Consider the following 26,822-nt stretch of genomic DNA (forward strand, 5'->3'; position numbering starts at 1 on the left):
TTTCATTAAATGAATGTAGACTAAGAAAGTGCTTTGCCTCAGTATGTGTCTGATTACTGCAGAGGTTGTGGGCTTTTTCTAAGATGGGTGAATCTTCTAGGGAAAGTTCCTTCCTAAGGAATGGGGGGGGTTGTTCTGTTTTTGTTTTTGGTTTCACCATCTCTGTCGATGCATAAAAAGCCACAAGGGTCCTTGTTTTTAAAGCTTATATTTCATCACTTACAGAAATGATCTCATCCTCTCCTGTCTCGCTTCCCCCTTCGTCGTCTTGGGTGTTCATGGTTGCCATAGCAGTACAGCCTTCTCCCAAGTGCCTGGTATAATTAGGCTTTTCCATGTTATTCCCGCTGTTCTTCTTCTTACCCGTGTCTAGATTTTCATCACAAGAATTTGTCACTTTTTCTTTTATTCTGAAAAACCCGTGCTTTCCATGTGTTACTGGTGTGCTTGTACATGGAATGGGATGGAGATGCACAGATCAGAGGGTTTATGAATCTAGTACCTCTTCATGTCAGGCGGCACGCCATCAATTGTAGATGACAAGTGCTCTCGGAGTCCAACTGTGAAATTGGAACACTTGTTTCAAATGCCGTGTGTGTGTGTGTGTGTGTGTGTGTGTGTGTGTGTGTGTGTGTGTGTGTGTGTGTGTGTGTGTGTGTGTGTGTGTGTGAGAGCATGATTTGTGCTGTGTGCAAGCATAGTGGAGATTTGCACCAAAGAGCGAACGGGAATTCTTGACGGCATTGTGCTATTTCTGGATCCCTTTCCTGTTTGGACTCCATGATAGAAGCGGGCTTCCTGCATTTGTGCAGTAAACCGGACCGATGCAGAACAAGCCATGTGTGTTTGTGTTTTTGCGTGGATGGTGGGAAACCACTCATTAAAAAAATCCCAATTGTTTGAAATGACAATGACAAACCCTGAGCTGCTTTCATATCCGTTTGAGATTTTAGAAACAGAATTTGCCCACCTTGCTAAGCTGGTCAGTTTGTTGTCCTCTGCATGTAATGCAGTTAAGGTTAAAGCAGGAAAATAAGAACACTGTATAATACTAAAATCTACATTGCAAATACTGGTGTGGTGCTTTAGCATGTTTGTCCCCCCCCTTCATTTACCTCCTGTCTAGAGATCACCAAGACCCCAGGCTCCTCACTAGAACAAATAAGACATTTCTTTTTAGCTGTGATTTTTTTTTTTTTTTTTTTTTTTTTTTTTTTTTTTTTTTTTTGTCTCCCATCAATTTTGTGCCAGCTAAATATGTAAACATAATGTTAAGAGCTAAAAGAGACAGATAATTTCTGTTTCCCCAGGTACAAATCGGGGTGTTTTTTTGTTTTTAAAAAAAAAAAAAAAAACCCAAAGCAGAAGGACAATCAAATAATCAAATACTAAATGAGTATCGACAGCAGCCAGCTGAATTATTTTAAGCAGTGTCCTCTAAAATTGATGCTAATGAATACATTACGAAATGTTTTTTTCAATGGGTGGCACAGTGGTAGCGGTTTTGTCTGCATTGTCGTCTCACAGCAGGAAGGTCCTGGTTCAAATCCTGGCTCTACCCTGGCCTTTCATTTCTATGTGGTGTTTGCTTGTCCTCTAAGTGCTACCAGCGTCCTCCCACAGTCCAAAGACATTCATGTTAAGTTGATCCATAAATCTAAATTGGCTGTAGGTAGTTCAAGTCCTGAAAGTGTGTATATTGACTCTTTTTGGTTAAAAGTGCACAAGTTTTAGTGTAATATTCTTTGAGACTAAACAAACCCCAGCAATGCCCGTCTATTTCCATGCCCATCAGTTATAATTGGAAATTCTGTTTTTCCTTTGGTCCATTTGTGACCACAAGGCTTTAACTTGTTGTGGGTTGGTTGGTTTTGTAATTCTGGCCACTGACAAAAAAGCTGACATGGTGATAAAAGTCAATAACATTCAGAAATGTTTGCCCACATAATTAAACATTTTAATTACAAGAAGCTGTAAAAAATAAAATAAAATAAATTCCCACCGCAGTCCTGCAAAGAAGCGTTTGACAGAAATATTTAGTGTATTTGTGCATATTTCTGTTGAAGCAAAAGCGGTTTTGGTAATCTCTGATCTAAGTTTATAAATTAGTCACCGTATTTGTGTGTCTGTGGGCATCAGCGATCAGAGGTCCATCTGTTTATGTTGGCATGTCGCTGCAAAGTGACTCCTGCCTGAGTGGTGTTGAGGTCAGGGCCAGTTTACCAGGCCGGTACAATGGCTTAACGTTTAACACACAAACGCATGCACACGCAGTGATGTGCAAGTTACAGATCAACCAACCCACTTCCTTTCAAAGCTAAGTAACCAGATGATGAAATTCCTGCTCCCTGGCGACTTGGATAATGGTGTTGCCGCAGCCAGAGGGAGGTTATAACAAGCTGTTCCCCGGGGTTGAGACCAGCCTCTGTGTCCATGGTGATTATAACTAAGGAAACCAAAAGTCCTTCCATCACCTCTAGACAAATTAAATGGGCAGAAGTTAGATGTGTGTTTCTTACACACTTCTTAATCAGATTTTAAACAGATTTGTCTGAGATGCTAATTCCAGGGGAACCCCCCGAGACAAAGCTTAATCGCACTGAATATGAATGAAGATAATTCTTCAAACAAACTTAAATTCTCCTCTCAGACTGTTTGCAAACTTTTTAAGATGAGGACTGTGGGATAAGCCGCGAGTAAGGAAAAAAATAGATGGCATGCACATGAAGAGAACATATCAAGAACACCAGTTAGGGTGTCGTTGTGAAGGTCATCGACACAGACAGACGCGCTTAAAAGGAATTAGCCGTCAGTCTTGATCCGAGGAAACATTTGATTGTGTCAGTTTATTCTTTAAGCAGAAATCAGTAAGGAAATCTATATTTATCCCATACTGATGCACATCTATCGATATTTTTGTTTTTTTTGTTGTTTTGTTTTTTTTAAGCAATCCCTGAATGGACATGATGCACTGTTGTTGAGGTGCTCGGGTTTCATTAAAACCTGATTTAGCTCCATATGCCCCACCTGAAGCTATTGGAGGATGAGCTAAGCAATCATCCTGGTCCCAGATTTTTTTTTCCCTGTTATATATTTAGATCAGAGCTTCTGTCCTGAATAACCTAAAAATATTTGATGACAATGTTTATTTAGTTTTTTAGATCTACTCTGTAATTGAATTTCTGGTCGACAGGGAGGGTGAGGGGAGGGGAAGCAGGCCTGACTGCCCTGTAATTGGTGAAACACTATCCACTAGATGTGCTTCCCAAACATCAGGTACTGGTAATGTTATATACACACCAGTATGATGGGATGCCATTCTACACACACTTTAGGGCAGGTCAGAGGTGATCTGGGGGTTTGGGTAACATCAAGGCCAGCTTGTCGTGCCGATGCAGACTCGCACATACTGCAGCACTTCCATTACCTCGCCGGTCTTATTTAATTCAGTGATGCATCTTGTAAGCAAGCCACAGACAGCCGGGCTTCTGCTCGATTCCACCGCAGCTGATTGATTAATGACTGGAAGGAAAGCCATCTAAGTTTGCAGTGCATCACACGGCATCTAATCTGAATCTCAAATGCTGAAAGCTTCTGAGGTTAATGCAGCAAAGTCATTATTTGCATTGTTAAGCTGCCATTTCTCGTGTATCTAAGTAATTGTTAGGCATTTCTAAACACTCACCACTCGGTTGACGTTATCATTTGTCTGTGGAACATTATGTACCAGCTTGGACAATAATGCCTTGTTTTGTTTGCTGCTAGCCTGGACATATAAAACCAAAGATGCCTGTAAAAGATGCGTCCCAGAATGTGTGTGGGGCTCCTGCAACACATTGTGCACTCCAGGGAGTCTCCCCCTGGAGGGAGAGCTGATCTAAGACACCCTCCCTCTTATTCCCCCCCCCTCCTCCTTCCACCAGCCCCACCACCTTCACCCAACTCCCCATGGCAGGCCTGGGCCACACAGATAAGACTGCACAATTAATAGCGCTTCAGGACCAGTGCCCATGGGGGACACTTCAAAGATTGCGTTTGTGTGTGTCTTTTGGTGCGCTGGAATACATTAAACTATTTCCGTGAGTGAGCCGCGTGCATGAGAAAATGGATTTTTATTTGCATTTCGTATACATGTGATGTAATATTTCTTTCTCTGACACCAAAGGGGTAATAAACTTGTCCCTGCTTTTCTCTGCTATTAATGCAGATAATCACATCAGTGAATGCAGCAGTCACAGGCGGCTCTGAGACGGGAACGGTTGGGCAGTTTACCATAAAGCGGAAGAATTTATTTAAGAAGTTATGTCTTTATGACTCCCACGTGTGGAGTGGCGTGCAGTGGTATAGATCGCTGGGCATGTTTGGTCCTCTGAGAGTCGAGGAGCAGATAGTAGAGTTTACACCGAATTTGTTTTTTCAAGGTTGAACTAATTATTTCAAAAAGAATTTTTCTTTTAAAGGAGATTTAAAAACAAAACAAGATTTTGGGACATTTTTAAGACTGTATGGTGTTTTAAAGTAGCCTTATTACCATTTTCTATTTATTTTTTTTAATGTTTAAAAAAATAGACTCTGATTAGCCCATTGGGAAGTGAATACACTTATATATTACTTATACAATAAAGCATAAGTGTGTGTGTTTTTCTTATTTTACAGATGTCAGCATTTCCCTGTTAATTAAAAATGTCTGCTATGCTTTAATGAATAAAAATCCAATAAATAACCAGGGGCTTTTACCCAGATGTCTATCACATAATTTAAAAACTGCATTTTGTAGGGAAGTATCGTTATTTTCAAATAAAGTTTAACACTGGACCTTTTTAAAATTCAGATGTTTTACACTCATCATCCAACTATATTATTTTATGTTACAATAAATCATCATATATTGATCATTTCAGACAGAATGAGGAAGGAAAATGCTGGAATAAGACAGGGTTATGATGCAGATATTTACAGCATTATTATTATTATTATTTTATTTATTTTTTTTTTACAAGGATACAACAATTAGATAAAAATAATTCAAAAAGCTTTTAAAGTACATATTGTGCATTTAAGCCCCCTTTCCATTAGTACCTACTCAGATCAACTTGGCACGGTTTTGAGGGTTTTCCATTAGGTCGCAGTACCAGGTACTAAAATAGTACCTGCCCGGCCGGGGTTCCAAACGATCTGATCAGATACTAAACTGTGACATTGTCGGACTGCATGCCACCGATTGGCTGATCACTGGCGTCACTTGATGAGTCATGTGAGCATCTCGTTGAGGAAAAGCAAAACTGCCATTTTTGTAACCCGACAATAGGGCTGCCACAAACGATTATTTTGATAGTCGACGTAATCGTGACTAGTCGGCTAATCGTGGCAGCCCTACCCGACGTCTTGGTCCCAGCAGGTATATTGTTTCCTCTATGTCCACCTTTGTTGCAGCGTTCATGTTGCATGCTAATTACGCAACGGGACGCTCGGTAGCATTGCGGTGATGACAACCACGAATATCCTGGTCGTACTAGATTGTAATGGAAAACCATTCGAGTCAAGTTGTGGCGAGTCAATACGAGTAGGTACTAGTGGAAAAGGGGCTTTAGAGATGCTCTCCTGCAGACCTTGGTTGTAACTGTTACCTTCCCATCGACACCTGTCCAGCCATTCTTCACTTTCTGTGGGTGAAGAGGTCTTGGATATTTTCTCTCTTTTAGGGTCATTCTCTGTAAACCTTAGAGATAGTTCTGCATGAAAATCTCAGCAGATCAGCATTGTATGAAGTACTCAGACAACCAAGGCACATTCAAAATGAGTTAAATCACCTTCCTTCCCCATTCTAATGCTCAGTTTGAACTTGAGCGAGTCATCTTAACCATGTCTACATACCTAAAGGCACTGAGTTGCTGTCATGTGATTGGCTATTTAGATATTTGTGTTAATGAGTAGTTGAACAGCTGCACCTATTGTAGTGGTCAGTATAGACTAGGGGTGGGGGAAAAAATCGATACTGTGTAGTATCGTGATATTTTGTTTGCTAATAATGTATCGATACAGGGACAGCAGAAATCGATACTTTGTTACAAAAAAAGTTTTTGTGGACTGGAACTCTGACTTCAGAGCATGTTGATCCTTTTTCTGAGCAAGAATCCTGACATTCCTTCACTGTCCAAATGTGTTTAACTTGTTTTTTGGCAGCAATAAACATGACAGTTTACTTATTTTAATTTAAGACATGTTTTATTTTAATTAAGTTTAAAACTTTTTTATTTAATGTAAAATTATATTTTATTTTAATTTACTTTCAAGTTCTTCAGTTGCTGAATGGGCTGCATAGTTTTCATAAATTGCATAGTTCACAATAGCTATAATTGTACCAGATGGTTGCATTCAGTTAAGTTGGACTAGACTGTAATGCAAACCGTTCAAGTTTGTCAACAATAAAACTGACTGAAATGAGAGAGAGACTGAGTGCGAGACTTTGATATTAGATAAAATGAATATTGATAAAGTTTACCTTTATGTACAGAATCTGAATATTGCAAAATATTTAAAAAAATTGCAATAATATCGTATCGTACGCTAAGTATTGTGATAATATCGTATCGTGGGATGTATGGTGATTCCCACCTCTAGTATAGACATAAATTTGCAATAGACCTATGTAAGCATGACAGTCTTGTGGCAAGGTTCTCATTTGTTTTTAGTCTATAAAGGTTTATATAAAGTTTTAATTCTGCTTTTTTAATTCTCTTTTTCTAAAATGTGTGTGCTACTTTGAATTTCTGTAATAAATTAGGAGAAATAAGCAAGTCTTCCCAACTGAGAACCTGTAACTTTAATGTCTATTTCTGTTGGGGGGGGGGGGAAGGCTCAATCAGTTAAAACAAAAAAATTAAAAATTAAAAAGTAGCAGGTTTTCTGTTGATTTATAAAATGGCTCATCAGTAATTAGTTTTAGCACTAATCTAACTACTGATCTTTAAATCAAAAGTGGATGAACCAAAAAAAAAGACCACAACCAAATCAATTACCGTATTTTCACGACCATAAGGCGCACTTAAAAGTCTTAGATTTTCTTCAAAAAGTACGGCGCGCCCTATAGCGCAGTGCGCCCTGTGTGATGTAAGGAGGACGTAGTAGAGAACACCATGAGAACGCTAAAGGGTGAAGTGTGGGCGCAACCCTGAAAATGGCAAAGAGACACGCTTATGAAGCACAGTTTAAACTGAAGGCCATCAGCTACGCGGAGGAACATGGAAATCGAGCAGCGGCGAGAGAATTTAAGATTAACGAATCGATGGTTCGCAAATGGAGGAAGCTAGAAAACAAGCTCCGACAGGTCAAGAAAACGCAGCTGAGTTTCCGCGGACATAAGGCGAGGTGGCCCGAGTTGGAGGAAAGACTCGAGCGGTGGATCATCGAGCAAAGAACGAGCGGGAGAAGCGTTTCGACGGTCACCATTCGGCTAAAAGCAGTTTCACTTTCACTTTTTATGAAACGGTGCCATTTTTCCATCCGGACCAGGACTACGGTAGCGCAGCAACTTCCAGCGGATTATAAGGAAAAGCTGGCCATCTTCCGCTCCTACTGCAGCAAACACATCGGCGACAAAAACATCCAGCCCAGCCACATCACAAACATGGACGAGGTCCCGCTCACTTTTGACATCCCGGTGAGTCACACTGTGGAGAAGAAGGGGACCAGCACGGTAGCGATACGCACAACGGGGCACGAAAAGTCTTCTTTTACTGTTGTGCTTGGCTGCCATGCTAATGGACAGAAACTGCCGCCTATGGTGATTTTTAAGAGAAAGACTTTGCCTAAAGAGAAGTTTCCAGCAGGAATCATCATTAAGGCAAATGAAAAGGGCTGGATGGATGAGGAAATGATGAAAGGGTGGCTGAGGGAGGTGTATGTAAGGAGACCAGGTGGTTTTTTCCACGCATCACCATCGCTGTTGATCTGTGACTCTATGCGTGCCCATCTCACAGCCGATGTGAAAAAACTAGTGAAACAAAGGAACTGTGAGCTTGCTGTCATTCCGGGAGGCCTGACAAAGGAATTCCAACCACTGGACATCGGTGTGAACCGGCCGTTCAAAGTAAGGCTGCGAGCGGCCTGGGAGCGATGGATGACCGATGGAGACCACAGTTTCACCAAGAGTGGAAGGCAGCGCCGGGCGAGTTACGCCACAATTTGCGAATGGATTGTAGATGCTTGGGCTAACATGTCTGCTGGCACTGTTGTTCGAGCTTTCGCAAAAGCCGGCATCATTTCCGAGGAGCCGCACGGCACGGAAAGTGACTCTGACAGTGAAGAAAGTGAACCTGGCATGTTTGATGGAGATTTAGCGCAGCTGTTCAATTCAGACACAGAGGATGAGGACTTCGATGGGTTTGATTGATGATAAAAATGTGAGTACCAAACTTTGTTTTGCTCCTGCTTTATTTTTAAATATGCACACTTGTATGCTTGTGTGTTGTTGATGATGACCATTACTGGTAATAAAAATGTGAGTAAGGTACCGAACTCAGGTTTGCTCCCGCTTTATTTTTAAATACGCATACGGTACTTGTATGCGCCCTATGATCCAGTGCGCCTTATGTGTGTGTTAAATACAGTAATGGCACACATAACTGAGACTGCGCCTTTTAGTACAGTGCGTCTTATGGTCGTGAAAATACGGTATCCCTTAAAGCAGAACATTTGACAGTCACACGATGAGGACGACGATGATGATGATGAAGCAAAGATCACGTTGCATGAGTCTAAGATTTGTCAGATGTGATGGAAATGCATCCATGTGTGATTTTTACATCATAGCGTGACAGAAATGTGGGCCGGTTGAGGTGAAGCGCCGCACTGATCTTGTCACTCTCATCAGAACCCTCTGTGGGGTAGCACACCACTCTAGAAAATTGCAGCAGGAAATAATCTCACTTTAATTGCAAAACTAATATAAACTTGTATGTTATTGCATTACATTATTGGATTTTTTTTTTTTAGCTTGTTTTTTTTTTTTTTTTGTGCATTTCTTTTTACTGGAGGGTTAACAATGTCCTTTTTATACTTAGATTATCATGGTGATGTGCTTTTTAGGGCTCAGTAACGAGCTGTAACAACCTGAACAAAAGACTACACACAACTTAATGTTGCTGCGACCGCGCCCGGTAGCTCAGCTTTATATTTTCTCTACTCAGTTGCAGTAATTTTGTCGTTTTTTGCTGAGAAAAAGCACATGAGAAGATTTCGTCTTCTTTTTTTCTGGTATTTGTTTGACCTCTTAAACTGGAGCTCTCGAATTTCTTGCTCTCATTTTGATCATACAATAGGCTCCTTTCATCAGTTAATCTGATTAATAAAAGCAGCCTGAAGCTGAAAGCTGCTTTTTTTTTTTTTTTTTTTTTTTTCGATGGATCACTGCTTTAGTTGCATCACTTTTCAGGGAGAAATAGCATACCAAGCAGTATGTGACTGGATTTTCTGCTGACTTTAATTGAACTATCTTCACAGGGTCAATCTCCTTTCCCCTAGCTTATTCCCTGTTTTTGCCGTGATGCCTATCATGCCAGATTGAGACCAAAGGGGGATATTTCTCCTGGCCGTGCTGGCGTTCTAATCCTCAGTGCCCAGATTACTGCTCCCTCCCCTCTGTGCCAGTCTGACCGGCTGGCAGACTGGAAGGACTGTGAACTGGAGACGTGATAGGATAAAGACAGAGCGAATGAAGGAGATGAGGGAAGCCTGGTGTCTCCTCGTATAATGTGCAACACTTTGTTGCTGACGTGTGTCACCATTTTATTGTGACTGCCTTTTATTGAGTCCATCTGTTGCCTGCTCGGGGTAGATTCTAGCTCACAAGGTTGTCTCTGAAACCAGAAGACAACAACAAAATAAAAAAGAATGGCCTTTTTTATTCAGCCCATCTTTCATTTAGAGAGGATTTGTAAACTGGAAAATGTGTGCAAGTCATTATTTATGTAGCTACTAGAAGATTCAGCATGAGAAATTCAGTGGTTCTTTCTAAAGAACTGATGTAATCGACTACAAAATTCTTTTCATCTTCTAAGCTTTTCCTGACACCAAAGCTTCACATCTTATCATCTGTCTCTGGCCCTTCATTCTCGCATCCTTTCAGTTTTACTAAGAGCCTGACCTGCTCGAGCCTGAAGGCTTATTGTCCAATTCATCTGCCCTCCCATTTCTCTCTGTCTCTCGGTATTGTGGTTATTGTTCTTTCTCGCACTTGCTTCTCTCTCGATCATCCAGTGATTCTGATTTATAAGCTTGCTGCGAAGCCTTGGCCGACAACCCACTTCCCCTCCTCCTCCATCAACAGAAGACGGAGCGGTCGAGATATAGCAGCGGCGAATGAGAAGGAAGAGAGCATGATTAGCTGGGGTACGATTTGCCAACCAAAACAGTTCTACACACAGAATTTAAATGCCAGCAAGCAGTCGGCAGTAATTTCCCTACCTATGCCCCAAAGCAGAGAGGAAGTCGGGCTTTTTTTTTTCTTTTTCTTTTTTTTCCCCTTTTCTAGTACGCGGTAGAGTAAGGCCAGAGGGTGGAGAGATACGGTCAGAATTGAATTGGGCACCCAGAGTTTTAATTAAAAGATGGTGTATATGAACTACTTTTTAAAGAAAAGTTTCCATTCTTACTTTGCCCTGGGATTTTACTATTAGTGAACAGGGCGGACTGTGATCTGTGTCTGATGGCTCACAGATGGCAGTGTGGGAATCGAGCAGCAGACCCTTAAATAACCCTGGGTGGTGCAGATGGCTTAGTGTCAAGACCAATGGCCACCAGTGTTAAGCGTCATTTGTGGGAGATGAGGAGGGCTGCGGCTAATGGGGGACTTTACACCCTACTCCGTGTGTGGAGATGGGGATTTACTGACTTTGGCGCTACTACATGCTGCCACTTATGTTGATGAGTGGGGGATGTGAACTTTTAAAGGTGTGCATATTTGACCCATGTCAGTGTAACCTGAAAAGAGAGAGCGTGTGTGCGTGTGCGTGCGTGCTGTGGTTTCATTTCAAACACATTATTACACTGTTTTTATTAATTTGGTTTCTTTTTCATTGTGATGATAAAATGATGTTACTGTTAAGTTAAATGCCTCAAAACAAACGACATTGGACATTAGCCCATTGGTCTAAAATGCTAAAGCTTCAGTGCATTTAACAGCCATAAGACGCCATATTTGGACTGTAGACAGTATAAAACATGGATTAAGCCAATCTAGAAGTGCGTTAAAGCTGCATTCTGTCTGAAGGCCACCAGATGGCGATAGTTGTGGTTGCAAAAAGACTTGCGGTCCAATAGACGCCTATTTGAAAACCATTAAATTTTAGGAAAGCCCTTGCACCTCGGGTGGAGTTGCTCTCTTTGCATGCCCTTGTATTTTTCTATGTTTTATGTGTAAAACAGTTGACAAGAACAGGATGCTAATGATAAAATACATTGGTTAGCCTCATCTCACATGTTTGTAAGCAGCAAATAGTAACTTATAAACGCTCAGAATTTAAGATTGTTTATCATTAATTACAATGTGTAAGTGCGATCTTGCAGAAATGCTTCATCATTTTTGATCAAGATTATAAATTTCTACTTAATCCTGCTTTTTGTTTTCACAGTAATTGTATTTACTGAAATAAAAGGGCTGCAGATAAATAGGGGTAAAATCTAATTAGTTTTTCGCAATGAATGCGCTCTTTGAATGGCCCTTTAATGGTTTCAAGTCTATAATTGAGAACTACCAAGATATGTGATCGCCTTCATATGAATCTGATTAGTGTAAAGCAAAACACTCTGTTTATACTATTTGACAGATGGATTTACTACTGCTAGCACCTATGTATATAACAGTTTTCTTTTAACGGTACAAGTTTTTGTTTTGCTTTTTTAAAGAGCCAATTGAATACATTTCAGCTCGATATGTTTCAGATGTTCATTTCCCAGCTTCACAGCAGTAGTCCTCAGCTGCATTACAGCTTACAGGTAGATTTTTATTGCGTTTGTGTACCTGGCAAGCTTTCTTTTCTGCTTTACTTGGCTTTTCTGAGCGCCATCAGGTGAGAATAGAAAATGAAGTAACGGGTCCAGAGAGGGCTGCCATCTTCTCCTCCTGCCAAGTGTGTAAATACAATATGTGTGTAAATGGGACATAATGAAAGCTGATATAGTTCATCTCTGTGCCGATAAACCAGATACTCACTCGCTAAATTGATCCAAAGGTTTGAGTTTTCGGCTTTAAATTGAATCCAAATTGATGGCCCCCACCAGCCATTCTCATATTGGAAGAGAACTTTATGCCCCTGGCTGCTTGGAGAGAATCAAGTCTGGAGGGGGGAAAAAATATGCTATCCATCTCACAAAACAACATTTGTTTGCCTGCCAGTCCCTTCAAAACCATTAACAAGATTAGGGGAGCACACAATGGCAACAGCCCCCTCTCTCCTCTCTCTCTCTCTGTCTCCTTCCCCACCCTCCTGTATTCCCTCCCATTTTGTTCTAGCTCATTTGCCAGTACAATGCAGACATTCAGAGGTTTGTCTGCACCTCCTCTCCTAGGGGAGCTCCAGCACAAAACCTCCTTATGCGGGCAAGTCAGCAGTGGCACACGCAGAGGAGAGGCACGAATCGACAAACACCCAGGAGCGTAAATTAATACAAAAATTAATACAGTCATGCCAAAGGCAGACTTTCTCTCTTCCATACACGAACACGCACGGACACACACTCCCCGTGCCTGCAGCCAGCTTGTTCCCAGAGAAATGAGCCAAAAACAAATCAACAGAGGGTTATATAAACACTATACTGTCCTGGAAAAAAAGGCAAAAACATGAGCAGAGATATACCCGTGAATAGGGTATAGCACAGGGCAGTTGAGTGGGTGTATGTGCGCATGTGGCTGAGCATCATAGACAGCAGAGGGTGTATTAGATTGCCCCAGGCCTGTTGTCTGAGGTAATTTATTCTTGTAAAGATATTGATTTTTATTTTTCCCACCACCAAGTCCATCACTTTTGTTTCACTTATTTAGATCTGTTATTTTCATCGTTTCTGTTCAGCAGGATCTTTCTGAACAGTGAGCAATACTGCAGCAATAAGTGTTTGATTGCACTGTTAAGGGTTTTATGGCCATAAACCTACATTTTTGATGAAATCTGACGGGGGTACAGAAAAAACTTGCTCCAGCGCTCCCTTCACGAACATCTTATCTTCGGCTTTCCTCATTTCCCACTTCTCATCTTAAACCAGCTCGTCTCATCTTACTTTTCATCTAACGCACTAATCTCTTCTCCTCTCCCGACCCTCCTCTATCTGAGTAATAAAATTTAATTGCATCCGTCTCGCATTTTTCAGCACGAGTGCTCAAGGAGCTTTACGTGAGTTGTATATCTCATTAAATCTCTCACTCTCTGTTTTCCCCCTTCACCCCTGCCCCGCCCACCCGCAGGTGCCTACAGATGTTTCGATGGGCCTGTTGGCAGAGCCCCAGGTGGCCATGTTTTGTGGTAAACTCAACATGCACATCAACGTCCAGACTGGCAAGTGGGAGCCGGACCCCTCGGGCACAAAGAGCTGCATCGGTACCAAGGAGGGCATCCTGCAATACTGCCAGGAGGTAAAGTGTGTGTTTTTGTGGGGCGGAGGTTTCCTATTAATCAACTGATATAAATCTTTATTGTTTTAATTGTAATAAAAAGGCCCAAAGTGGGATACTAAAGACAGGGGGATACACACTGTGAATGTCAGGATAGTGTGATAGAGGGGAAAACGTCAACAGCTATGTGGTTATTTTGTTTTGAGTGGGGAATGAGTCTAGATGATGATCTTGGGATGTGGTGACGTGGGCGATTTTTAGTAGATTTTAACCATTAGATTGACCCTCTGAGAGCAACGTGTGTAACCTCTGTAGGGTCCAGATATCACCTCATGCTACCAGTAGTGACAGTGACCCCAGCCAAATGCAAAACTAGTGAACAAACAGTCAGAAAAGATGAGGAGGGAGAACATGTTAGCAGCCTGCACCAGTAAAACCATTCCTGTTTTAGTGGTTGTCTCATTGTTGCCTTGTCTAGGTGTTAGTTTCGTTAACACCAAAGATGAAACTGATGAACAGACCCCTTCTGCTACTTAACTGACCTGATCAATATCCCACAAGTTTAACTGGATTGATGCTGTAGAAGTGTAATAGAGAAGTGAATAGTGAACAGAGAAGTCTGTCACGAGTGGGCTACACAGTCGGCAAGCAGATTTGTTTTTAGTCACCAAAATCCCCAGTTTGGCAGGATGACATGATGCCAAAACTCTGCTCAGTAAACAAGCTGCTTAAGTCCATGTGACTTGGCTTGTAATTAGGCAGCTTGAAAGTGAACTAACCAAAAGTTTAACGTGAGACGGTGAGCTCTTTTTCGTTGCCGTTGCTGTGGCTGTTACATTTCACTGTGACTTTTCTGCAAACACAAAACAGGAGCTTTTCATCTGGATAATTACAGCAGTCTCACTTATCAGTGTGTAAATAATCTACGATAAAAGCAATTCACCTGATAAAAGGAGGTGAGCAGTCTCTGGGGGGGGGGGAAAAATTACAGCAAAGGAAAATAAATTTACCCTCCCATTGTTTACACTGATAACAAATCTTGTGATAAGAAACAAATGCTTGCCAAGTCCCAGCTTTTTATGCAGTTTGAACTGCTGATATTAAAGACAAAAAAGGGAAAAGATTGAGAACCTTCCTCTTATAAGCTGAACAGAGGAAAAAATACGACTTGTCTACGGTGACAAGGAACCAAGAAGGTTATGGAAAGACTTTTTTTTTTTTTTTTTTTTTCCCCCATCGCTTTTGTGAGAGGCGTGAAGGCAGAGAAAATAGAAGAGGAGGTGTCATGAAAAAGAACGAAGGGAGAGGGATGACATGCCAACTCAGAATATTGTGTAGAGGCAGATGTCACGCATGGCTGAGAATATAGAGGTAAACACAGCAGTCCTGGTAGGCAGGAACAGCATCGAGGAGCACTGCAGAGCTGTGAAGATTGTATCTCGGGGGGATGGAGAAAAAGCAAAACTATTCTGAAAGGAAAGGTGTGGTGGATTCTTTTTTTTTCTTTCTTTCTTTTTTAAAGGCAATTTAAAAAGGGAAGGATTGATAATCTTTAAAATAGATTAGCAAACGCTTAATGGCTGTAACTATGTGGCTAAGAAGGCATGACTAAAGATGAGCTCAGCATCATCAGTTTGAGCTCACTGTGGCCAAAAGTGTGACAAGCTGACTATTAAGTCATTCAAGCTAATGTTAGGAAAGCAGGTGACACGTCCCTGCTCAGTAGATATAGTGTCCCATTGTAAGACTTAATGTTGTGTGTACAGGTTTACCCTGAACTCCAGATTACCAACGTGGTGGAGGCCAATCAACCAGTCAGCATCCAGAACTGGTGCAAGAAGGGGCGCAAGCAGTGTCGCAGTCACATGCACATCGTGGTGCCTTACCGCTGCCTAGGTGAGTCCACTCAGTTTTCACACAATCTGCCAGATTTACTTAACACAAGCAACATGGTGTGTGAGCACAATCCCAAAGCAGCGCTCATAGGTGTGGTTAGTTACTTCTAAACCCAAATTCACTGTAATCCTCACAGTTTTCCTTGGGTAGGATATATGGTTTGATGCATGCAGATTGCATGGCAATGATGACTACATTATTGGGATCAAGACACATGAGGACAGGAGTCAGCTGCCACAAATCATCTTGATTTTTATATTTTTCCACGTAACGTCAGTTCTGCTTTCCTGTTGGCCGGTCATGGCAGCAGTCAGATTGTGAATAGGATCTGTCTTTGTTCACAAGACTGGTGCAGTGGCCAGCTTTGAACCTCCCACTTTAATGGTTTTAATGGGCAGAAGAGTTCCCCACTTTTTGTTTGATGTTGGTCCTCTCTTGTCTTATAGAGGCCAAAAATCTCTCGGTTTATATGAAGCTCTGATTTTACTCAAAAGAGCTTTTTATGAGATGAATCAGTGTTTGTTGAAATTTGTCTGCAGCCAGTCGGACACAAGATTCCGATTATGTGTTAAATCTAAACGTGTGTATGGTTTTTGCCGCAGTGGGAGAATTTGTGAGCGATGCTCTGCTTGTTCCTGATAAGTGCAAGTTCCTGCACCAGGAGCGCATGGATCAGTGTGAGAGCCACCTGCACTGGCACACTGTAGCCAAAGAGGTGTGTACACACTTGCACACATAACACACCCTCCTTTAATGACTTACACGAGCATGTACTGATCCGCTTTGTCTCGTCTCAGTCCTGCGGAGACCGCACCATGAACCTCCACGACTATGGGATGCTGCTGCCGTGCGGCATCGACCGCTTCCGAGGAGTGGAGTTTGTGTGCTGCCCCGCTGAGGCGGAGCGTGACGCCGATAGTGCTGAGCAGGATCCTGATGATTCTGATGTCTGGTGGGGCGGAGCGGAGACCGACTACTCTGACAACAGGTACGCACTCGCACAAATAAATGAGGCCAAGGCAGCAAAGAGCAGAGTGATGCCTCAGTGTTTAGGTGATCGGAGGCGAAGCCGATTTAATTTGTAGCTTTGCCACGTGGGCACAATTTCTCTTCTTGAAGGGAAGCTGCAAAATGGTTATATCATAGTCTCCGTTCTTCTGCCTCCCTCATCCTTCTCATCTACCTCCTCCTTCATTTTTTATCTCCTTTCCCCCATCCCACTTTTTTTCTTTTTTTTTCCACCATATGTCTCTTGACTCCCTCCTGCTTCACCATTTCCCCTTTTTCTTCTCTCCTTTTCTCCCAGTATGGTGCGTGAGCCAGAGCCAGTGGAGCAGCAAGAGGAAACAAAGCCATCTGTGGTAGACGAGGATGAGGACGAGGAGGAAGAGGTGGAAGAGGAGGAAGAGGAAGAGGATGAAGAAGAGGACGTGCTGGACAATGACCAGGATGGAGATGGAGAGGAAGATGAGGAGCTGGTGGACGACGAGGACGAAGAGGAAGACGATGACAATGATGACGACATCCTCGACTCGCTCATCGACGGTGAGCCGACTACCAACGTTGCCATGACGACAACCACCACCACCACCACAGAGTCTGTGGAGGAAGTTGTCAGGGGTGAGGATCATCAAGTGTTTTTGTTAGTCTGGTAAATAAAAGGCTGGAATATGTGAAACGTGCTTAATAGAGCCGTCAGGTGACTTGGAGATTTTGCATTTAGATTAATGTGGAACAATCGCACAACAAGCTAAACATGTTTTGATTTTTTTCTGTTTTTATTACCCTGCAAAAAATTTTTATGCTTTGCTGAACGCGATTGAACCTCGTGTTCTTCACCAATTAATTTCCTGCTGTCATTTTTCTCAGCGTGTTCATTTGTCATCTCACAGCTTTCATTAGCCACGTTTCACTAGAGTCAGAATTGGTTGTACAGCAATGTTTCTACATTAGCGTTAAATTGGTCTAAAGATTCAAACCCAGGCAGCATCAATAATGCGCAAAACTTAACTTTTTTTTTCCAGATGCTGTATTTATTTTTGTGTCCTTAAATTTAAATCTTTTTTTTTTTCTTTGCAAAGACATCAATCAACGATGACACTCCAGCATGATTAACTACAGAGGTTTTCTGGGAATTTGTGGTTGATAAGTGTGTGTACGTGTGTGTGTGTGTGTGTGTCCTCCAAGATGTGTGCTGGGCCAGTGCAGAGACAGGTCCATGCCGGGCGATGCTGCCCCGCTGGTACTTTGACCGCGAGGAAGGCCGCTGTGTTCAGTTTATCTACGGCGGCTGTGGAGGCAACAGGAATAACTTTGAGTCAGAGGCGTACTGCCTGTCTGTCTGCAGCAGTGTCAGTAAGTCCAGCCTAAGGCAGCGTCTCGCTGGCTCAATTGCCAGTTGTTTTGTCCACAACTCCTCACTCTTTTTTTACTCACCCGGTCTATCCCAGCTGTCTACTAGCCGCAAAACAGGTTTCCGAAGTTTCTTGCTCGCTGTGCCTCTCCTGCCTAACCGTTTCCTCACACTCTCCGTGTGTGTGTGTGTGTTTTTCCGTCAGGTAAATAAATATGTTTGCACCAAAAACTGACTCTACCTCTCCCGCACTTCTATTAAAAACACCTGCCTGACTGCCTGCACACTCACTCTTGCCTTTACTTTCACACCCACCGATGTCAGTGAGCAGGTTGGGTCCTTCTGGCGTGTCACGCCGAGCGTTTTGTGTGGGTGCACCTGTGCTTTAAAGCATTTCTATTTTCCAATACATTTAACTTTGGAACAGGTTGAACGTAGTTTTGTTTTGAAAGCTGTTAAGAGCTGGACATGCCTATTTTTTATTTTTATTTTAGCAGACAGCGCTGGAGCGAGGTGCCAACGCCTAAAAGCTCCAGTAACTGGTTAGATACACAGGGCTTATTTTCATGGACAGTTTGCTCCATGAACTAAATGGCATGCTTTATATTGCAAGAGCTGCACTGCTCTCCCCCTATGAAGCCTGTAGGATAACCAGTATAATTTCTATAATTACAGCTATTTCATGGCCATCATCTTATATATGACACTGCAGCATGAATACGATGCATAAAATCATCCAGGCACAAATAAATTTTGCAATAATCCTCACTCCGTTGCTTGTTACGCCCTCGCGTCCCTGATGTGGTGTGGGCTTGCTTACATTATTTCGTCCTCATCGCTGAGGAAAAAAGTTAAAGTTAATTCAGTCAATTCACCGAAATCAGATGTCAAATTACCCTTGTGCAATTTTGCAGAATGTGACACATTCCCCAGGTAGAGGTAAGGGGAAAAACTCATCAATGCAACATTACACGCTCACAGAGCATACCTGCCTCCCATCTCCACATTGTGATGATTGATTATCAGTGGTATCGCTGAAAATGGGGATGATTGCTCAATTATTTATTCTATATTTTGCTCCCACCTTGATGATACGTTGAATCGTCAGAGGTTTTTAATGGAAACTTGAAACTTGGGGGAGGAAAATTATTTATTTTCTGATTTATGTATTTTTCAGCGCCTCTGTGTTTGGTTAGACGCAATCACTGAGTCACAAACTGATTGGATTTCAAATGGTAACTCAGCCCTGGATTGCCAAATTACTTCCCCCTTGTTGTTGTTTACAGGTGTGCGTTTGTGTGTGTGACAGCGTGACATTGATTTCGCTTTTTCACTGTGTAAGGGTCAATGACCTTGCTCAATATGTGTGTTGGTGGTTGTGTGCATGTGTGCCCTGCGGCATTCTCTCTTTCTCCCCGTATTGTGATCTAATATAATCGATCATGTGTGTGAGTTCAGGATTTCTGCTCTGCTCTGAGCATGGTTTAGGTAAGAAAATGATGCACTGTAACCTTTGCCCTGAAGTCACACACATACACAGGCTCCCCACTTGGATGTTTTCTTAATGAATTCATTCACATGCAGACTCGGTGAGGCTGACATCGTGAGTTCTCTGCAGGGGACTGCAGGAAAACAATTACACCAACGCTACTGCACTGACAGATCAGTTTTTAGCGAGACATATAAATCCTAGCGTGCATGTTCCTGACATCTTTGCTCTATTCAGTCATCTCCTTTGTTACAATGCTTGGGTAACAATGCTTATAGTCCTGTCTACAAAAGAGCCTATTGTGTAGTGAGAAGTGGGTATTTTTGAAATGGCTCATATTGAAATTGGTTAGTTTCCCGTCCTTTCTTTTTTTTTTTTTTTTTTTTTTCCCTCCTTCTTCTTATCAGCCCTTTAGTGCAGTGCATTGATTTATTACTTGTCCAGGTAATGGAAACTAGCTATTGTAAGAGGCTTTATTTGGAAAGCACTTCATATTTTTGTGCAGCTATGAGATCAGTTAGCAAGGAAAACAAGGATAGAAATCAGGACTTAGCTGTTGAGTTTATAATGAGCAGTAAATCGATGCCATTATTAACATTATTATTATTATTAATTTATACCCCGCTGTAGCCTTTACAGCGCAGGAAAAGGCCACACCAATAAAGTGGAGCAAACGAAGACTAATTAAAGGGAAAAGATCACATTGTTATGATTACCGCAAAAACAAAGAATGCTGTAGAATCACTGCAGACGTGGATTATATCTAAAGAGTGAATTACTGGATCGCCACCCTAAATAACATCAAGGAACATTAAAGGGACATTTCATCCTGCATTCACACACAAATACATTAGAATGATGATTTGAACTGAATCAGTGGGGAACTGCTTTACAGGGACGTCTCCAAGCCTCTAATCCTGACATTTGGCCATCATAACAAACCCTCACCTCTACTCTAATTCAAAATTCAGCCTTAAAACCAAGATTTAATTCTTAAAACAGGTCTTAGAAAAGCTAAAATCTGGTCAAAAAGTGTAAACCTTCACAACATTACATCACTATGATGCGCCAAAGCTCTTACAAATACAGCCGGATAAGTACAAGGGTATGTGACAAATGACTTCACTCCCGAGCTGTCGTCTGTTCGGAGCGGCACGTTTGCTTGTATGTGATGCATTTAGTGGAGATCTGTAGCTGTAATAAAAAATAACCTTGGCTATACTCTCGCTGAATGGACTTGATTCTAGTCTGTTTTAAAGGCAAGAGAGAAAAGTGCTTTTTGTAATTTGGGTGAACGAGGCCTTTAAAGGATTTGCGAGACCAGAGGCTAAGAAAACGCTCTGCTCAGGGTCAGACTGAATAACATCTCCCTGTTGTCTTTTCTCGCGCGCGCGCGCGCGTGTGTGTGTGTGTGTGTGTGTGTGTGTGTGTGTGTGTGTGTGTGTGTGTGTGTCTTGCGCAGTCATGTGCTCGCCTCAGACGTAACCAATTTCACATGATGCGCGACCTTCATGCGATCACACCGTCTCGTGCACTCAGATTCTCACACAAACCAACAACCGCTCTCGATGGCGCGTTTGTGAGAGATAATCAACTTTCCACTGATTAAATCCAGGTTTCACGCAATAACTGATCCAATTTATTTTCTTGTTGGTAAGACTATCACAATTTAGTGCGCGCCTCTGAGCCCACAGGATAAATTCCAGCATCTGTGGTTTGGCAGGAGAGCTCCATCACGCTCTGAATGAAGTTATATAAATGAGAGGGGTTTTGTTTCTCTTCTAGAAAGCACTGCGGGTCATCTGAGGGGCTCGCTCTTTCCCTTTCGAAGGGGGCTGCTTCCAGCTACAGCTGCTATCTTATATTCTTTCCCTCTTGAGCTCTCACTAACCCTATTAACCCTTTCTGAACTTGAGTGTTTGTGTGTGCTGAGACAGCTCTGCCAAATGAAAGTGTGCAGCAGCAGTGAGAAGCGTCGCTTAAAGTCTTTTTTTCCTTCATCTCAAATTCCACGCAGTTCCCACAGCAACGCCCAGCTCCTCCGATGCAGTGGACCACTACCTGGAGACGCCCGCTGACGAGAATGAACATGCACACTTCCAGAAGGCCAAAGAGAGTCTGGAGGCCAAGCACCGTGAGAGAATGTCCCAGGTACTCTGAGACTGGAATTTATTTATTTTCCTCATTAGACATTCATTTTAATAAATGTGATGTGCAGGGAAAACAGAGTATCAGGACAAAGATTTCACAGAATAGAAAATGGCAAGAGAAGGTATGTCAAGTAAAACAAGTAGGTGCGTTTGTTAATCCCTCCTGAGTGAGCCGACTGAGCCATTTCAACTTTAATTGTTTTCTTTAATCAACCGGCGGAGAGCCAGATGGCCCGCCACGATGCGACAGCTTCCAGAGTTCCAGACGAGAGAGGCATCGTTTCATATATGCTCACACTTTGGTTGGTAAAGGGCTGAATAGGATTGGATAATCCCCCAAATAAGTCAGAGAGGGCAAAACAGATGTAGGATTTGCAATAATCGTTCTGGAGGGGATGTAACTGACCAAAAAAGGGGGAAACAAACTGTTTTTCATCCTCACCACACCGGTCTTTAAGCAAGCATCCACACCCTGTGATTTTTATCAGGGGAAACTCCTTCCTGCTGATATTCTGAGCACCGATATCGCACTTTTTTTTTTTTTTTCTTTCTTTGACACCTGTGAGAAGTAAAACCTCACTTGCATGTGAAGGATAAAAAGATGACAGTAGATTGACAGTTTGTTTTATTAATTTTATTTCATCTTTCCCTCCTTTGTTTGCCTTCAGGTGATGAAGGAGTGGGAAGAGGCCGAGCGGGAAGCCAAGACTCTTCCACGTGCTGAAAAGAAGGCCGTGATTCAGGTAAGGCGAGCATGTTCTGCCTGTGTGCTGTGTCATCGCCCCCCTCCTCCTCCTCTGATGCACACTTGGTAATTTCCTTTGTGTGTTTATAGCGTTTCCAAGAGAAGGTAGAAGCACTGGAGCAAGAGGCAGCCAGCGAGCGCCAGCAGCTGGTGGAGACTCACATGGCCCGGGTGGAGGCTCTGCTGAACGACCGCCGCCGCCTGGCTCTGGAGAGCTACCTGACTGCATTGCAGCAGGATCCACCCCGGGTAAGCGGCACGCACAGCTCAGCAGTGCTCTCCTGCTCGTATTAAAGCCACTTTGTAATAAACTGTGTGTCTTGTGGAAAAATGAACCATCTCCAGGTTGCTTTTTAACACTCCCGGCTCTTCATCTCTGCATCTCTCGTTCTGTTTTCTTTTGAAGTACGGCTCCCTTTTATCTGACCTGCTGCATAAATAAATCCCCCCGCATGTTTTCTGTTTTGCTAGACCTCTGTGTTTTGTTACAGTGCAACTGCACATTGCCAGTTTTTATGGAGGCTTTCAAAATTAGATTTCTAAAAACAGAATCAAAATGAAATTTTTAAAAGGCTAGGCTTGAAGTGACTGATTTCCTTCTGCTTCCTCTGCTCTTAACCAGCTGTCTTGTTTCCGCTGTCTCTTGCAGCCCCGTCATGTTTTCAGCCTGCTGAAGAAGTACGTGCGCGCTGAGCAGAAGGACAGGCAACACACCCTCAAACACTTCGAGCACGTCCGCATGGTGGATCCCAAGAAGGCCGCCCAGATTAGACCTCAGGTAGCATCAAACACGCTGAAAAATGATTGGACTTCTTTATTGTTTTTAGTGTAAAGTGTTGATTTTGTGCTTCCTGCTCTTTCAGTTGAATGTTTTTTGTTTTTGTTTTTTTCTCTGGGAAACATAAAAAAACATCATATTTGATATGTTTAAAAGGTGCTGACCCACCTGCGCGTTATTGAGGAGCGCATGAACCAGTCTCTCGGACTCCTCTACAAAGTGCCCGGTGTGGCTGATGATATCCAGGACCAAGTCGGTGAGTTCCTCCACTGAAGACTCACTGAACTTCCACTATCAGCCATTTAAAATCAGCACAAGGAAACACAATGCAGACCAGGCAAATGTGATGGAACTACAGGGAGTGACGCTGACGTACATTTAACCGAGACTCAGTGGAGATGACCCGTGGGTGGGAGAAAGGCAGGGGAAGACGCACTGGTCTGATTACATGTAATAGAGATTGAATGCTCTAAATTCCAGCCTGCAAAACGCTTTTATTTTTTTATTTTTCCCCTCTCTCTGATGAGGGCATTGGAGCCATTTGGCCTAATTCTTCTGTTAGGAGTCAAATGAAACTGTTCGCTGGGAAGATAAATCCCCCTCCCTCCCCTCCCCCTCCTCTCCATTTGCTAGGTTTCTGTGGGTTTTTGGGTTTATTGGAGTTGTGTGCGTCATGTGGCCATCTGTGTCTCTATCTTGGAGACACAGTCTGTCACAGTCTGTACCGCCCGGCAAAAAAAACGGGAACAAACACACAGAAGAGAAACCCCTCACTCAGCCTTTGCTAAACATCAGGTCTGTTAAAGGAAGATTTCTCCTTCTGAGGCGGTCTCTCCCTTCTGACACAGAAACATTTGCGTAGGTAGACCGTGTGAGATTTCATATTTAAAGAATCATTTAGCAAACAAATTAGTCTCCTCTTTAATTCTAACTGGCATCGGAAATATTCTCACCATATTGTGTTGAAACAACAATAGAGTCACATGACAAGTGAATAAATGATGCTGCTTCCTTTCTTGTTTCCACCTCCTGTTTCTCTCCCCTCTTGACTCCTGACCTCTATCCTTCCTTCCTTCCTTCCTTCCTGTCTTCCTGCCTCCCTCCTGGTTGTGTTCACACAGAGCTCCTGCAGAGGGAGCAGGCAGAGATGGCTCAGCAGCTGGCTAACCTGCAGACAGACGTAAGGGTGAGCTATGGAAATGACGCCCTGATGCCCGACCAGGAGCTGGGAGATGGCCAGACCGACCTGTTGCCGCAGGAAGACACTCTGGGACTGGCTGGAGTCGGCTTCATTCACCCTGAGAGCTTCAACCAGCCCAATACCGACAACCAGGGTACTTTCTGAAGCACCGCATTGTCATAACGAGTGGTAGCTCTAGTAGCTAACAAATTAGCCTCCAAAATGCATCACAATGATATTCTAGCTCCTTTTTTTAGGTTGGACAACGACTGAAAAGTGAAATCTCTCTGTGCCTTCCCCTTTTAGTTGAGCCAGTAGACTCCCGCCCCAATCTCGACGGAGGCATTCCAACACGACCAGGTTGGTGCTTTTGTTTAACAATGACCAGTAGTGATGTGTTCAGATGACAGATCAAGAGTCATTTTAGGTGGAAGCCGACAGCAACGTGTCAACAGTGTGTTAGGAAAAATCCAGCTATCCTCTGTCCCCTCTAGTGTAAAGGTAGCATAAGGTGTAAACAGCTGATTCAATTACAAATGTGCAGTATGGTCTTTAAAGACCATGGAGGACTAGTAATGTTACCAATTTATAATAACTCATGCAGGCTCTTTGTAGCTCATCATTTCAACTACTTTGATGCTTTTTTAACTTTCTGAATCAGCGATGCCAAACTCATTTTACATCGTGAACCACATGCAGCCCACTTTGATCTTCAGTGAGCCGGACCAGCAAAATTCCTCTTTCTGTCAGTGTGAAGGAATTTAGCTGCACAGCAGACAGCTGCTGACGCCCCGGCTCTAAATGATGTGTTGTAACTAAAATGGTAACGTTTGATAACATTAGTGAATATTTTTAGGTGTGACTAATTTACAGTGTGTATTAGAAAGGGATGTGAGCATCTGTAGTTTGATATTAATGTTATTCAGTACATAATGATTCCCTCGGGCCTGTAAGCCATTTCCAGCTTGGGTATAAATCATAAAGTGCTTTAGGTCATGTGATTTGGTGCATGCGAGTGCTGAGCTGAAGTGGTTTTGAGGCTAGCAGAAAATATTTGCTCAGGTTATACAAGATTCTGAGATTGTTTTGAAGTACACTGTAGAAGTAAAGGCACCACAGCATGTTCTCCTCAGAGTCAATATTTGCACACAGCCGGCTCCACTTGACCTCCATTGAGGTGCAGGTGTGGCTGTTAAGAGATTGGTGGTGCAGCTGCACGCGGTCTATGCATCCTGCGTATGCCGTGCTCTTTTCTATTCGTACTGCTGGTGCAGTCGGCTCTCCGCTATCCAGTGTGCTTCAGTCAGAGCTTTTTATTTCAGCAGGAGAACGAGAGAGTGGCTTAATGTCACCATCTATAATAGATTGTACTTTTTCTTCCCTCGCCAGTGACTGGAATGAAGATGGAAGCTATTCCTGAGATGCGGATGGAGACTGAGGACAGACAGAGTACAGAGTACGAAGTTCGCCACCAGAAACTGGTGAGCAAAGGCGGAGCCGTGCAGATATGCAGACTTGTTTGGGATTCGCTGATCTGAATATTCAGGCTGCTTAATAAGCCCACAGAAATAGACGCAGGCATGCGCACACACATAAAAATGCATATTACTCACACATGCGGGTTTTGCACTCTGCCCCCTTCTCCTCCACGCACATACACATATGCTCCACTTTGTCCTCCTGGTAAACTTCCCAAGGTTGTCACCATGGAGACAGGTGCCCATGGAGACATCCGTGATAATGCGTGCGTCACACTCGATGTGCTCCTCTCTGAAAAATAAATAAATGAATCCTGTGCCCTCTGATCGGGGAAGTTTGATGCTGTTAATATCGCTAAGTTCTGCACGCACTCATTAATCTCATTCAGTGTTGTAATCCCAGAACAAAAAAACCCCCCTCAATCCATCCTCAGTCAAATCCAAATCCACGTACCTTATTCCTCTCACCTAAAGGCTTCAAATCCCTTAATCCCTACATTTTATTACATATCACATTTTTGGCATTCACAGTGAGCAGTCAGTGTGTCAGGCTGCCTCTTTAACTCGTCTCCTTAATTTGATATTCACAGTAGCAAAATTTTGTGCCGGTTGAGGAGGTTTCTGTCCCGTTATCCCTGCTGAAGATATCAGGAGGTGTTTTTATTTTCTTTTTTTCTTTCCCATTCAGTGAAGGTTCTATTTATCATTGTAAAATGTGAAAAATGAGTCCCACCGAGCACCCGTTATTCTGTGACAGATGTGCTGAAGCTCTCATTTTGTTTGGTTATTTATTTTTTTAATAGTTTTGTGTTGGAGCTGAGTCATTGTGCATCAGTGCTGTGCTCTGCTTTCAACCCATTATTACTTTTCTATCCATTTGCTTGCTTTGCTTATAAACAACCAAAGTAATGTGAGTGTTAAAAATCTCAAATTGGAAGTTAATGACCTTAAACCAAAGACGACTTATAAAAGACGGCACAAGTAACACGATGGGAATTCCTGTTTTGGAGCGACCAGGGTGCAAAATTACCCGCTGTTTTTAATAAGAGGTTTGGTTAGAAATCTGCATCCTTAAACTGCACAGGTCCATCACACAGGCACAGATATATGGCAGTTTGTGCTGGAGAACTATGAGGGGACTGTTAGTTCA

At 42.7% G+C, this 26,822-nt stretch overlaps 1 protein-coding gene across 2 annotated transcripts in view; it reads left to right on the top strand.

Moving 5' to 3' along the window:
* The window catches only part of appa (amyloid beta (A4) precursor protein a), a 36,643-nt gene that overhangs the window by 6,220 nt on the left and 3,601 nt on the right, over positions 1-26,822 (top strand). Inside the window, exons 2-15 of one of the 2 annotated variants that reach the window (XM_026157783.1) lie at positions 13,457-13,624; positions 15,370-15,499; positions 16,102-16,214; positions 16,297-16,487; positions 16,806-17,119; positions 17,687-17,854; positions 21,359-21,492; positions 22,160-22,234; positions 22,327-22,485; positions 22,886-23,014; positions 23,171-23,270; positions 24,136-24,348; positions 24,501-24,554; positions 25,584-25,675. In XM_026157783.1, coding sequence (XP_026013568.1) covers positions 13,457-13,624; positions 15,370-15,499; positions 16,102-16,214; positions 16,297-16,487; positions 16,806-17,119; positions 17,687-17,854; positions 21,359-21,492; positions 22,160-22,234; positions 22,327-22,485; positions 22,886-23,014; positions 23,171-23,270; positions 24,136-24,348; positions 24,501-24,554; positions 25,584-25,675 — 2,040 coding nt within the window. The remainder of the gene's footprint in view (positions 1-13,456; positions 13,625-15,369; positions 15,500-16,101; positions 16,215-16,296; positions 16,488-16,805; positions 17,120-17,686; positions 17,855-21,358; positions 21,493-22,159; positions 22,235-22,326; positions 22,486-22,885; positions 23,015-23,170; positions 23,271-24,135; positions 24,349-24,500; positions 24,555-25,583; positions 25,676-26,822) is intronic. The other variant, XM_026157784.1, reaches the window with a different exon arrangement.

This window comes from Astatotilapia calliptera, chromosome 23 (genome assembly GCF_900246225.1).
Source record: "Astatotilapia calliptera chromosome 23, fAstCal1.2, whole genome shotgun sequence".
NCBI classification, from domain to species: domain Eukaryota; kingdom Metazoa; phylum Chordata; class Actinopteri; order Cichliformes; family Cichlidae; genus Astatotilapia; species Astatotilapia calliptera.